General features: G+C 51.6%; 1 protein-coding gene across 3 annotated transcripts; it reads right to left on the bottom strand.

Moving 5' to 3' along the window:
• Positions 1–184: 184 nt before the first annotated feature.
• On the bottom strand, positions 185–13,432 carry Slc35e1 (solute carrier family 35, member E1). Of its 3 annotated transcripts, NM_001109107.2 has the most exons (6): positions 12,945–13,382; positions 12,628–12,698; positions 10,326–10,463; positions 8,841–8,966; positions 4,170–4,415; positions 1,102–3,410 (listed from the first exon to the last, which is right to left on the bottom strand). In NM_001109107.2, exons 1-6 carry the CDS (start codon positions 13,363–13,365, stop codon positions 3,183–3,185), a joined length of 1,230 nt encoding a protein of 409 aa, NP_001102577.2. In that variant the 5' UTR covers positions 13,366–13,382; the 3' UTR covers positions 1,102–3,182. The 3 variants fall into 3 exon arrangements, with proteins under 3 accessions (XP_038950683.1, XP_038950685.1, NP_001102577.2); XM_039094755.1 differs by lacking the exon at positions 10,326–10,463 and having other exon boundaries at positions 185–3,410; positions 12,945–13,431; XM_039094757.1 differs by lacking the exons at positions 8,841–8,966; positions 10,326–10,463 and having other exon boundaries at positions 185–3,410; positions 12,945–13,432.
• Positions 13,433–13,449: the final 17 nt, after the last annotated feature.

Here is a 13,449-nt window from a genome sequence, read left to right as displayed (position 1 = left end):
GGTGGAGCTGGATCTGCCCAGCTTTTTTGCGGGTCCCGGGGATCCCGACTCTGGTTCCCATACCTGCCAAAAATAGCTGACCAAGCTGTCCTCCCAGCCCGGGATTTTCAGTCTTTTACTCCTTGTGGGTTGTACTGCTGGGAGCATAGAACAAGACCCTGACAAACCAGAACCAAACTCAAGCCCCTGGAGACCACCATTTATTTTTGGTTAATGCCAACCAGGAACACTACTCCCGTAGTACAGTCTGACACAGGATCCTCAGGATGACAACAATGGAAAGCAAGAGCATGGCAGGTTTCCTGTTTCAGACCTGAGGTTTGGGAGCTTTGGGTCTGGCCATGAAGAGCCCACTGCTCATAATCCTCCCAACACACAGAGAAATCAAGTCTCAAGTACTTCCCTTCATCTGCTGCCTCTCTCAAGGGAGTTTTGGGTTTCCCTAGAATAGATGACAAAGTAATGTGCTGGGTATGGCGGCTCCTCCAGGCACGCAGGCCAAGGCTGGAGGAGCATCTTCTACTGTGCCCAGCCTGGGCTAAATAGGCAGATACTATCACAAAGAAATAAAAGCCCCAAGTGCTCTAATAATGGACAGATATTCACAACTCGAAGCCTCAGTTTCCCCTTCTGTAAAATGAAGGAGCTGGGTAGGTCAGGATCAGTATTTTGGCTAAGGGTATGTGGCTAAGGGATAAATTCTATAATCAACCACAGCATAGGTGGACTGGAGAGGTGAATCTAGTGGGGTAGGGCTGGTAAGACATGAGTAGGGCGAATGGGACTTTGAGTGAACAGAGGTAAGCTGTATGTCAAGTATGTTTTGTTTGTTGTTTCTCTCATATAGCCCAGGCTGGCTTCCAGTTCACTATATAGCCAGATTCTACACTGAACTTGATCCTAACTGCCCCAGCCTCCTGAGTACTGGGGTGACAGATGTGCCACTCTTTCATGTGGTGCTGAGAGTGGCCAGGACTTCATGCACGCAGGTAAGCACCATAGCAAGAGCTGTCGCCCCAGCTGTTTGTCTTTTGATCTGAGAATCTGGCCTACCCTAATTGTCTCATCCATTCCAGGGTTCACACTTGCTGCGAGCCTATGAACAGAACTAAGTATATCCCATTTATTAATTTATAAACCATTAAGAAAAGTAAGACAGGCCTTTTTGCTCCCTAGAAAAGGAAAAATACATTAATACACAAATTACAGGAACATCTTGGTAATCCAAAAAGACATAATTCATTCTGAGTCCAGATCAGAGTCAGGGTCACCCACGGAGACCTCTGCAGTGCCAGGTGTCTCAAGCCAAGTTTCCCCCGTGAGGAAAACCCAACAGACTACCTTACGAAGGTCCTCCTTTCCACTCTTCAGTGGCGGGGTCTGAACATCTGAAAACCAGTAAGCGAGGCAGATGGGACTGTCCCGAGGCTGGGGTTGCCGAGTCTCAGGCAAGCAGGAGGCTAAGGTAATAAACTAACCTTCAATATAAAAACTCCCAAGTAATCAAAAGCTGAGGGACACAAAGAATCACAAGTTAAGGACTGAGGTGCCATGACTGTCATTTCAGTTCTTAGCAATGGAGGAGGCACAAATGCTAAGAATCAAAGGTCAACCTGGGAGGCTTAGTGAGGAGGACTCCATCTGGCTGTGGTGCCCATGCTTTTAAAGAATCCGAGCACTCGGGTTGCAGACAGGTATGTCCCATGAGTTCAAGGCCAGCCTGGTCTGTATTATGAGACCCTGTCTCAAAACCAAAAACCCTGAGACCCACTGATACCCCCAGCTGAGCCTGATGCCCCTTCAACCTACACTTCTGCTTGCCAGCAGGTTTTCCTTGAATTGTCACACTAGCCGTATGCTCACAGGCTTGGGAAAGCCTGCTGGTTCTGCTTCATGAGTACCTAAGTACCTGGGCTGCCAGGATGAACCCCTAAACTGTGCTTTTCAGAGAAAGCCTCATTATGTAGCCTAGACTAACTTCAAACTCATGGCCATCTTCCTGACTCAGCCCCTAGATGTGTACCACTAAGACAGGTTCCTACACTGATCATTTTCCTGAGACAGGCTTTCATTGTAGCCCAGGCTGCTCTGGAACTTACTATGTAGATGAGGACTTTGTCCTCCAGATCCTCCTGCATCTGCTTCTAAAGTGCTAGGATGGCAGGCCTGTACCACTATGTGGTATTCTGTGAACAGAAGCTAAGGCCCCACTCACTCTAGGCAGGCACTCTACCAACCCAGCCTCAAAGTGATTCTTCACTAAAAAAACCAAGGCCTTCCTGGTGTCCCATTTACTGGGCCACAGTTCAAATCCTAACACACACGTGGTCTCCTCACTGACAAGCAACACTCTACTTGGAGTGTGGATACCTCTTCTTGCTCCTGTGGCTGCCACCACTGAGCTGGGAGGGACTGGCTCTAGCAACAAATATCCCCTATTTTAAAGTGAGTCAACATGGCTCCCTCCCGCTGACTAGCCATGGCATAGTGCATGACTGACGAATGTCCCCCAGAGAAACTTAGGTTCTGAGGAAACTGTCATCGCCACCACTTGGCCTTCTGTGCCATCAGAAGGGTGGGGCAGCCAAGCAGCTCCTCTAGAGTCCAAGGTACCCCCGAGGCCAAGGGCTGTGTCCTACTTTGGCACTCACAAAGCAGAAGGTCACAGCTGATGGGCTGATGGTCACTGTAGGTTTGGCCCTGGGCAGTACTAGTTGCAAGTGGCCAACTGCCTTGGGGCATTCTGGAACCGTCGGGGACAGGTAATGCCACCCATGTCAGCCCTCCATCCCTTTGGGCTATAGACCTGCTGTCCTTTCCATGATGCCCCAGATGCCACCTCCTGTTAGCTTTCACGATTGTAGTCACAGAGATAGCAGTTCCACAGAGTGTGTCCCTACTGTCACCAGAAGTTCAGACCAGACCTCTGAAATACGCCAGGAGCGACCCTGTGCACGAATACAGAGCAGCCTCTCGCTGGAGGCAAACCAGGTCTCTCTGTGGCTCTTTTTTTCTGCCCAGAGGTTGCAGCTGTCCATACTAAGGTTACGTCCTGCAGCCCATCAGGGGCCAGGACCCAGAGCTCCCCTGATGGCCTGTCATGTGTCACGTGCTCAGTCAGGCTGCCAGAATATTCTGAAGCTGCTGGGCTTAAGAAGGTGGTGCGGGAGGCCTGACCTGGCCTAGACATCATGTCGGCTGAGAGCATAGGAGTTTGGGTGGCCCTGGCGGCTGTACTGGAAGTGGTCCGTGAGGAGGATATTGCGGTACTGGAAGTCACCCTGCTGGGGGAACAGTGCACCATTGTGGGGCTTTTCCATCGGGCTCCGCAAGTGCTCTCTGTTGCTTAGGTCTGACGTGGAGACAGGAAGGAGATGGCGCCGGGCCTGCTGGTTCGCATCATACTTGGTCTGTGTGAAGAGAACAATGAAAAGCACAGGGAACTTTGGGTGAGGAGGACATGTCATCCCAGAGGCAGGAAGGGCAGGACTACTAGGCTAGCTACATCGTAAGTCTGACACTATCTTAGGCTACATGAGACTTTAAAAACCAAACTGAAACAAATAGGAATGAATGAATGAATGAATGAATGAATGAGTGAATAAATAAATCACCCTAAAACCAAGGACTAGGGATGCTCTTGTGGTAGAACACTGTATAAGACTTACGCTCGGGGTTGGGGATTTAGCTCAGTGGTAGAGCACTTGCCTAGCAAGTGCAAGGCCCTGGGTTCGGTCCTGAGCTCCGAAAAAAAGAAAGGAAAAAAAAAAAAAAAAAAAAAAGACTTACATTCTAGGCTCCATCTCCAGCACTACATAAATCAGGGTACAGATCTAAGTACAGACACTTGTCATTCCACTCTGAGGGAGGTGGAACAGGGGTCAGAATCTGAAGGTCACTCTGGGCTACACAAGACTGTTCCAAAACCAGTAAGACACAAAGAAAGCTTCTGGTCCTGCCCTATGACCCTAAAGATCAGGGTGTAGAGCTGGAAGATAGTGAGTTCTAGAGTCCTGCTGCCATACTGTTCTGTCTACCACACACAACCAACTCACCCTGTAAGGTACCTCTGGAACGTACAGCCAGAATCCCCAACCCTCTCATTCCCTTGGCTCCTTGTCCCTCCCTGAGGCTGTGCCTGCTGGGGGGCAGTGGCACCCAATGCTCACCTTGTTGTACAGGAAGACACCCAGAATGGCAGTCATCATGCCCAGCACATTGGTGCTGGTCACTGGGTTGCGCAGCATGATGAGGGACACAGCGATGACCATGATCCTCTTGGTGGCATTGGCCACTGAGTAGCTAAGTGGGCTGATTAGGTTGAGAATGCTGAAGGCAATGACATTCTGTGCAAAGTTGCAGAAGCCACTAACCACCAAAAGCAGCAGTGTCCAGGGCCACTGAGACACATAGGCCTGTGGAAACAGACAGGAAGCGTCAGTGGGGGAGAGGCACATTTATATTTAGGCACTGTTACCATGGGCAGCAGGTGGTTAATTCTTTTTTTAAATAGTCTCACGTAGAGACTATTTTGTCTGGCCTCAAACTGGTGAGCAACAAGTTTAGCAACAGGAACCTTTACCCTCAGAGCCATTTCAGCAGTTCACATGGGGCTCTACACACATGACCTCTAACCGGCCTGACTACCCCACTGCATGGTGCAGTGGTCGAGTACCATCTCTCAAGTGAGAGATGCAAAACCAGCCACCAAAGGGTGGCAGAGATGGCAGCAGTTAGAAGCATTGGCTGCTCTCCCAGAGGACTGGCTTAGATGCCCAGCACCACATGGCGGATCATAATCATCTGTAATCAGTCCCAGGGGATCCAATGGCTTCTTTTGACTTTTGAGGGAACACAGGCACACACGTTGCATGTGGACATACATGCAGGCAAAACACCCAAACATAATATTTAATAATTTTTCTTAAAAGGGCCATCAAAAGTGTATGTGTGTGGCAGGGTACAGTGTGCTACAGGGATCCCACCCCTGCCTCATAGTGTCTAAACTGTCCTCACAGCTCAGTGGTGGAAAATTCTGAGCATGCATGCAGCCGTGGATCTCAGCCCCAAATCCCACACAAAACAGAAGTGAAAGCATCAAAGCAGACAAACCCAAGGATCTGAGTGACATTATCAACTACTGCCACCTTCCCTGAGAGGTGTCAGTGGTGGGCAGGGCTTCTAGACAGTAGAACACAGCCCCAGAGCACACCCGTCCTCAGGAAGAACCTGGGGACACTGGGACACTGGAAGGCCCTGGGCATCAGCTTCCTCAGGATCTTACACTCACACTCCTGGACTCCTGCCAGTCCTTAGCCATCCTGTGGGGCCACAGGTCCCAGCTGGCCCTGTGCTGGACATGGTGGTTAGCAGGCAATGTCAGCTGGCACCAAGGGAAGGATCTTGGGAGAAAGACTCGAATGGATGGCCCCTAGAACCCACCAAATCATACTGCGCTTCCAATCCCAGTGTGGTGGGTACATGCATATTCCATACTCAGGCAGGGGGATCAGGAGTCTCAAGACCCTAGGCTACCTAATACAGGACACAGGCCCTGTCTTACCAAGCTGAGGCTGGTAAAGTGCCCCAGTTCCAAGCCCTAGCATCCATGCGAAAAAAACCGTGGGCAGAGCTGCATGTATGCAGAGCCTCACTGCTAGAGGCAGGAAGCTCAGGTGACAGAAACTGGCAGATCATGAGGGCTTGGCAGCCATCCTAGCCAGTCAGTGAGATCCTACTTCAGAAAGACAAGGTGCAGCTACTGAGCGAGATGCAGGAGGATGGATTCTCTTCTCTACCTGCATAGCACAAGAGACACACTGCTGGTACACACCCACACCCACACCCCAAAGGGAAGGGAAAGAAAACTGCAGAGCAGAAATTGGGCGTACTTTCTGTTCCTGTAATAAAGCACCCCAGTGCTTCCTAGGGGACGGGAACTGCCCTATCTAAGTTAGAGCCCCAAGGTGCTAGACAGGAGCTGGCTGGGGTCACCTGGGATGCTGCTCTGCTCCCAGGAGCCCTGACCTGGCAAAAGACTTCAGCTTCATAGAAGAAGCGTACAGTGACCTGCCTAACCAACTTGTCTTCGTTTGTTAGAGGCTGTTCCCAGTCCAGCTAACAGGGTTGCTGTAAATTCTCACGCATAGGCTCATATGGAGTCTCAACATGCGGCCAGGCCCCTCTCATCTCAATCTTCCTGGTCACTGCTGAGCCATGGCACCACAATGCACTTGACAGTCTCTACCGACCGACCTTCAAGTTGCTGATTCTGCACTGTTATGGCCACAGGCCGCAGTCACTCACAGGCCTTGTTGCCATTCTAGGATTTCCATCTGATTTTTCCTTTTAAGAAATGTTTCCAGTTGAAATGAAACTGCTTCACTCCTATCCGTTTCCTTCCTCTAGTCCCTCTGATATACCCCTAAGTTGACAGCCCTTTACTCTATTGCTGTTACGTATGTATGCCTGTGACCAGGTCACACACATGACTACAGCCTGCTGAGCCTGTTTCTGTTGTTTGTGTGTCCTCAGCCCTGGGAGAGGCTCTCCCTCTTCAGCTGTCTGTAGTTCCATGTCTAGGGTGAGCCCTGTGCGGTCTTCTTCCTCTCACGTTAACATGTCCATTAACATTGACCTGGTTCCTGTCTTGTTTCGGAAGCCATTTCTAGGGAGGCTGTTTCACAGCAGACTTCCTGCTAGTCTGGCTCTTAAATCTCCCTGTTGCCTCTGTGCAGGTGACCCCCGAGCCTCGGATGCAGGAGCTGTGATGTGGATGTACCCCTAGGGCTGGGTTCCCATCGGATCTCTGCACTGTTCAGCTGGAGCTTGCTGTGATAATGGGTGGGAGCTGCAACGAGGAGGGGTGGCTCAGCACAGAGGGTTTGAGGGAGAAGGGTCCAAAGTACACACACTCACACTCACACACACACACACACACTCTCACTCTCTCTGACTCATGTGACCCAGGCTGGTCTATTTAGCTAAGGATGACCTTAAGCTCTTAATCTTCCTTTCTGTATCCCCAAGTGCTGGGGTGACAGGTACACACCACCACTTCTGTGTTTTAAAACATCATTGTGTCTGAGTACCTATGAGGGCACCCAGGGGCCTGAGGAGGTCAGCAGACAGCAGCAGAAATCGGCTCTGCCTATTATGTGGGTCCTACGGATGGAGAGGTCCTCAGGCTTGCATAGCAAGCACCTGTACCTGCTGATCTGTCTCCTGGTGTCCCTGTAATTTGCCCAGGACCAACACGGCAGAAGACACAGGGTGAATTCTGTATGGAATGCTGAGGTTTCCAGGCTTCAAACTCTAGCACCATGGAGAACGGTCTTTACTCTGAGCGCTTACTACCAAGTGGCTCCATCCAGCCTCTGGGTTACTGTGCTTACAGGTCCCACTAGCTGGTTCCTGGATTTCCCTTTGAGACAGGGTCTCATGTAGCCCAGGCTGACCACAAATTCACTATGTCTCTGAGGGTGGCCCCATGTCCTGATCCTCCTATCTGCATCCTCCCTCCCAGCCATTCCCAGGATTCTCAAGTTCCTTCAAATCCCGTGTTATGTTCAGGATTCCCTCTCAGGGTTCCTGTGTCTCCCATGCATCCTTCCGCCATTCCCAGCCCCTCCACACAGAACTGGGCTAAATGGTGCTAATCTGCCAGCATGTCCTGTGACTGACTGACAGCTCTCTTTGGAAACAGGGTCTCATGTAGCCCAGGCTGTCTTCAAACTTGCTATGTAGCCAATGACTGATTTCCTGACTCTCATCTTGCCTTCTGTGGGTAGTGCTGGGTGGAGCTTGGACCTTGTGGGGTCAGGGTAAGCGTTGTCCTGTCATAGCTAGCCCTAAATCACACTTCTGGAGATGCAGTTCAGGACCTATTGGCTTTGGCAAAAAGCTCTTTTAGCAGAGGTGACTTCATCAACAGGAAGCAGAGGCAGAGTAAAACAGGAAGAGAGAGGTCCCCTCCAAGGACATGTCCCAAGTCCTTACTTCCTCCTACCAAGTTGTACCTCCTTCAGGACCCACCACCTTCAACAACTTTTAGAGGGGGCCACACACATAGGCCCTGGAGGACAGTTAGATCCAGACTGACCAGCGTTACACTAGTAAGAGCATGCGTGCCTGTGTGTGTCTGTGTGTGTGCTCCTGAGTATGCATACATGGATGTGCAAGTGTGTGCATGTACTGGGGGGTAAGGTGCTTGTGTATAAGACTGCAGGGGTTTGGCCTCTTTTTCCCAGAGCTTGAGTTCCTATAGCTGCTCACAGGATTTAGGGTTTTAGCCCACCTACTTATATTCATATTGTGAATTAAGGAGACTAAATGCTGAAATGAAGCTCTATTATAGACAGCTGCTCCACCAGTCTTCACAGAGACATTGTCACCTATGTGCTCCTACCACAGACCCAAGGCATCAGGGCCAAGCACACACACACAGAAATCCTGAGCCAAGATAAACATTTCCTCTCCCCAAACCAATAACCTCAGGCACTCCGTCATAGTGCCCAAAGCTGACTGATACAGTCAGGCTGATATTCAGAGACCGTCTTCTCCCTCCCACATAGGCTCCTATCACTGTCACGTGGTATGACAGGAAGAGCCCACTCCGTGCTGGACATTCGGTCTCCATAGCTGAGAGCTAAAGATTCCTATTCTCTTACAACTCAGGTCAGGACTCACACCTCAGGTGCTCTGTTACAGGAACAGAAAACAGACTAGCACAGATGCCCAAGGAATTCCTCAGGATGGACAGGAGGGCTGCAGCTTCCAACCGAGCACACGCTGAAGAAGCTGGCCAAGGCACACTCACGTTCTCAGCAGCCCCAACTCACCAGGTCACTGCTGACCAGGAAGGTGGAGAGGTCCACCAGAACCCACGTGGGGATCATGAAAAACACGGCGTGGCAGCCCAGGATGTTGAGCAGCCGCAGGTGGTGGATCCTGGAGTCCCTCAACACCTGAGGGGAGAGCGCCTTGTTAGAGCTGTTGACACTCCAGCATTAAGGCCTGGGTTTCCAGTTCCCGACCTGAGACTGGAACCTGAGCTCAGGCATCAGACCAGCTGGCTTGCATATAAAGGACACACAGCCATTCCTAGAATAGGACTCTGTCCTATGGGTAAGAAGCTGAGAGAGAAAGACCAGAACCAACCCAGTAACATGCCAGGGAGGGGATATGTGACCCAGGTACTATGAGACCCCAACCCCGCTCTTTTTTTTGCATCTGTTTTTGGGATAGGGTCTTGCTCTGTAGTCCAGGCTGGCCTGGCACTCAGAACAAACCCATTTTCATCCCAAATATGCTCATGACAGGCAGGTGCCTCATACCTGGCTGAAATCCCTGTGAATAGAATCTAGATTGGGGGGTTGGGGATTTAGCTCAGTGGTAGAGCGCTTGCCTAGGAAGCGCAAGGCCCTGGGTTCGGTCCCCAGCTCCGAAAAAAAAAAAAAAAAAAAAAAAAAGAATCTAGATTGGTTTAGCCTGTCTGAGCACTACCAGGCAATGCCAGTCAAAAGCCAGAAATAGATCCTACCCCCAAACCATGGACTTTAGGCCTAACAGAGGGAGATGCCCCAGTCAACAGCATGCTCAGCAACATGTCATAAGAAATGCAGAAAATGTATTTCTTATGAAAAGTGGAAACAAGCCACATTGCCAACAAGCAGACCCATAGTACTGAGGTGGTGTTGAGCCTTAGTCATGACTGAGAGCTCTGCAGTGAGGTTAACACCACACGGCAACAGCCAATGTGCATGGCCAGTCAAGACAGGGCCAGTGAGCACAGCTCAGCACAAGGGCACACACAAGACCCTGGGAAGGGAAAGGAGGCACAAGGACCCACCCAGAAGCTGGCCATGGTATCACATTTGTAACGCAAGCACTTGGTGGCGGGGACAGCGGGCAGATCCAGGGGGATCATGGGACAAGAAAGAGCTGGGTTCCAGATTTAGTGAGGGATGATGTGGAGGAGCCAGTGAGATGGGCCAGTGGGTAAAGCTCTGTAAAGACTTTCCACCAAGCCTGATGACCTCATTCAGGTCCCACATGATTCCTGTAAGTTGTTCTCTGACCACCACACTGAGGCCACGACAGGTGCCCTTGTATACACACATAACAAATATAAACAAAATGAAGCAAGAAAACAGAAAAGAAAAGGAACAGGAGATAGAAGAGCAGGTTAGGTTGAGGGTTAGCTTTCAAAACAAAACAAGGGACAGAGACTCAGGCAGACAGTAGGCATAGGAAGGTCTGCTCTGATCAGTCTGCCTGAAGCCACCACCCTCAGGCGACCTGCGCCAGGGACAGGGCCAACACACCTTTTTGGAGAAGATGTTCTGAAGGGAGAAGCATAGCGTGGCTGCCAGGGCGCTGACCAGCCCCCACACGTCGAAGGACAGCTCTGTGACAGTGGCTAGCAGGACTCCGCTGATGATGGGGACCAGTGACAGGTATACCTGCAGGAGGTCAGAGGGGCTCAGGTGGGTGGGGGCTACCCACCATTCAGAACTGCAGGAGAGCTCAGGGCCCTGTACGCTGCCTGGGGAACCCACCTTCTACCCTGGAAAATGCTGCCTGCACCTCACATGGTATATCATGCCTGGCAACCTGGCACTCAGAAAGCTGAGGCAGGAGGACTACTAAGAGTCTGGGGCTGCTGAGACGGCTGAAAACTAAAGGCCACTAAGCCTGACGACCAGAGCTTGATGCCTGGGACCCACATGGTGGAAGGAGAGAGTGGACTCTCCCACAGCTATCCTATAACACCACACACAGACACAGATACTGACAGACAGACATGTACACAGGGAAATAAATAAATAAATGAAAAAAGGCTGAGGCCAGCCAGAATTATTTCAAATCCTGTATCAAACAAACTAACAAAACCCAACCAAACAAAACCCAACTAGGCAAAAACCCAAGAGGATTTCCAGTCTTAGGTCAGCCTGGACTACACAGTGACATTTGTATCAAAAACAACCAGTTAGTTGAGTCAGCTGGTAAAGTCCTTCAAAATTGACTAAATTCAATCTCCAGGACTCCTTGGTAGAAAGAGAGAACCAACTTGTGCAAGTTGTCCTCTGGCCTCCATGTGTACCCACAAAACAATAAACATGGAAACAAATAAAGCAGCGTTCAGGAGCAAAAGGGAACTTGAATTCCTGGCCCTGCACTCCTGGCCATAGCCCAGTGTAGGACTCCTTGTCCTATGTCTTCCCCTGAGAGCAGGGATTCCCTGGCTTGACGTATCTGCCTTGCAGGGCAGCTCTCTGCCCAAGAGGAACAATCTTCAGATCCTGCACTTGTGAGGCCCTGAGCTAGGTACAATGTCCCCAGTGACCAGGAAAACTGATAAACACAAGGTGTGCTATCAGGTGACACACCTGGATGCCTCCCCAGCAACCCTGACTCCCCAGGAGGCTAGTCCTATCTAATATCACCTGGCATGGCGTGCAGACAGGGCTCACCAGGATAAAGTTGGGCCTGAGGACAAAACTCAGCCAGAGGTGCCCAGTTTCTACACTGATCCAGGTGCATCAATTATAGCACACAGGGAGCACTTGTACACAGTGAGATACCTTACAGCTGAACATTGGCAGCCCCACTGCATAGGACACAGCAAGTCTGATTCTTCATCTTTAGCCCCAGGCCAGTAAATACCCTGGCCTGGCACCTTCCCTAGGCAGCTCTGAGCTCTGGGCAATGCATATGATCCACATCCAGATAACTACAACCCAAGGTTCCTTGGTTCAAAACAGGGGTCACACCATGGCCTTTTGAGTTCTTAGTAAGGGCTCCACATGAGCTACAACAGTTTTCTCTTTCTCTTTCTTTCTTCCAATTAATTAACTAACTAATTAATTTTTAGGCAGGGTCTCTCTATGGAGTCCTGGAACTCACCATGTAGACCAGGCTGGCCTCCAACTCAGAGGTCCTCCTGCCTCTGCCTGCAGAGTGCTGGGACGACAGACCCATGTCACCATGCCAGGCTTCGTAGTTTTAGTTTCTACGAACTGGCTAGATTCTGCCATGGTCAAACTCCCTTTGCCCAGCATCTCACATCAGCTCCAGACAACCCCTATCAACCATTCTTTCTGGTGACGGGAAAACTAGGGCATGATAGTTCAACAGGCAAGATCATCACGGCCAAGCCTGACAACTCGAATCTGATCCCAGGTATCCACAAGGTGAAAGCTGTCCTCTGACTTTCATACACATGGCAAGGTACAACATACATACGTAAATAAACTTAAAAATAAAAGAAGAAAAACTTGTCCCAACTTAATTTGTTTCTTGGTGACTTGCTAAAATGGAACCAGACAGACATCACCTACAAGCAATCCTGGAGAGGGAATCAAAACAGAAAAGAGCAGTGGACCCCAGAGGGATGTGGAGCTCAGGGACAACAAGCAAGAGATTAGTTGGTGATGTCTCCCCTTCGCGCACACACACACCTGCTGTCTTAAAGGTGAGTGCGGGACACTAGTGAGGCCACAGAAGGCTGACACCTTTACTTCCTTTTTTGACAGGAAGCCAGAGGATGCCACTGTCCAACCACGTCATCAACTTGTCTGGCCCGGTTAGGAATCCCGCCTAGCCCAGGGCTTCTGCCAGGGTTACCTTGGTGCTCTGTTTCTCCTTCATGATGATCCGGGACAGGAGGACCACCCAGATGGGCATGGTGGCCTTGACTGCAAGAGAAAAAGGCATTCAGTGGGCAGTCCCGGCAACCTGGACACCGACGCCGGACCTTCTTTCTGTAAGGCTTCCTCCCGATCCCAATCGGAGAGTCAATTCTGCTAGGCGCTCGGTAAACTCCTCAGACCTTCTCCAACCTGAGAATCCGCCGCGCCTTGGCGGGGTCTCAGTCAGACGGCCCGCGCATTTGTACCCATACTTCGAAGTCCCAGACAACGCGCAGCCGCGTCAGCACCTACCGGTGTGCGCGTAGGAGACCGGCACCTTCCAAATGCTGACATGCGCCGACACCGACGCGAAGTACTTGCCAAAGGCAAGCGGCAGAACGTAACGCGGATAGAAGCGCGGCGGCAGCAGCGGGCCGGACGCCGGATGCGGGCTGGGTCCGGGACCGGACACGGGCGGCGCGGGCGGCACGCGCCAGGCGCGCAGTAGCGGCGGCAACCCCGCGCACAGCGCTAGGATGTGGCACAGAGACACGGTGACTGGGAACGGGAAGGCGCTCAGAATCACCTTGTTGACCACGTTACCGCCCGCGCTCAGCGCGTACCATAGTAGACACAGCGCCGCCACGCGCGCACCCTCGCGCGCCCCGCCGCCGCCACTCGCGCCCGGGATCCCCGCGCCCGCGCCGGGACCCGCAGCTGCCGCCGCCGCCATCCTGCCCCAGCGGCCGCCCCTTCGCGCCCGACGACCGCCGGACCCGGGCCGGGGGCGGGGCAGCCTGGGCGGGCACGCCGGCAA

Source organism: Rattus norvegicus, chromosome 16 (assembly GCF_036323735.1).
Source record: "Rattus norvegicus strain BN/NHsdMcwi chromosome 16, GRCr8, whole genome shotgun sequence".
Classification (NCBI taxonomy): domain Eukaryota; kingdom Metazoa; phylum Chordata; class Mammalia; order Rodentia; family Muridae; genus Rattus; species Rattus norvegicus.
The sequence above is the reverse complement of the archived record's forward strand: the minus strand, read 5'-3'. Positions and strand labels throughout refer to the sequence as shown.

Coding starts and splice junctions, on each gene's coding strand:
- Slc35e1 (NM_001109107.2), bottom strand. CDS start 13,365: ATGGCGGCGGCGGCAGCTGCGGGTCCCGGCGCGGGCGCGGGGATCCCG. Junction 10,464..12,627: donor AGGAGAAACAGAGCACCAAG/GTAACCCTGGCA, acceptor GACCTCCTGCAG/GTATACCTGTCACTGGTCCC. Junction 3,411..4,169: donor GTGTCTTCCTGTACAACAAG/GTGAGCATTGGG, acceptor CTCTTCACACAG/ACCAAGTATGATGCGAACCA.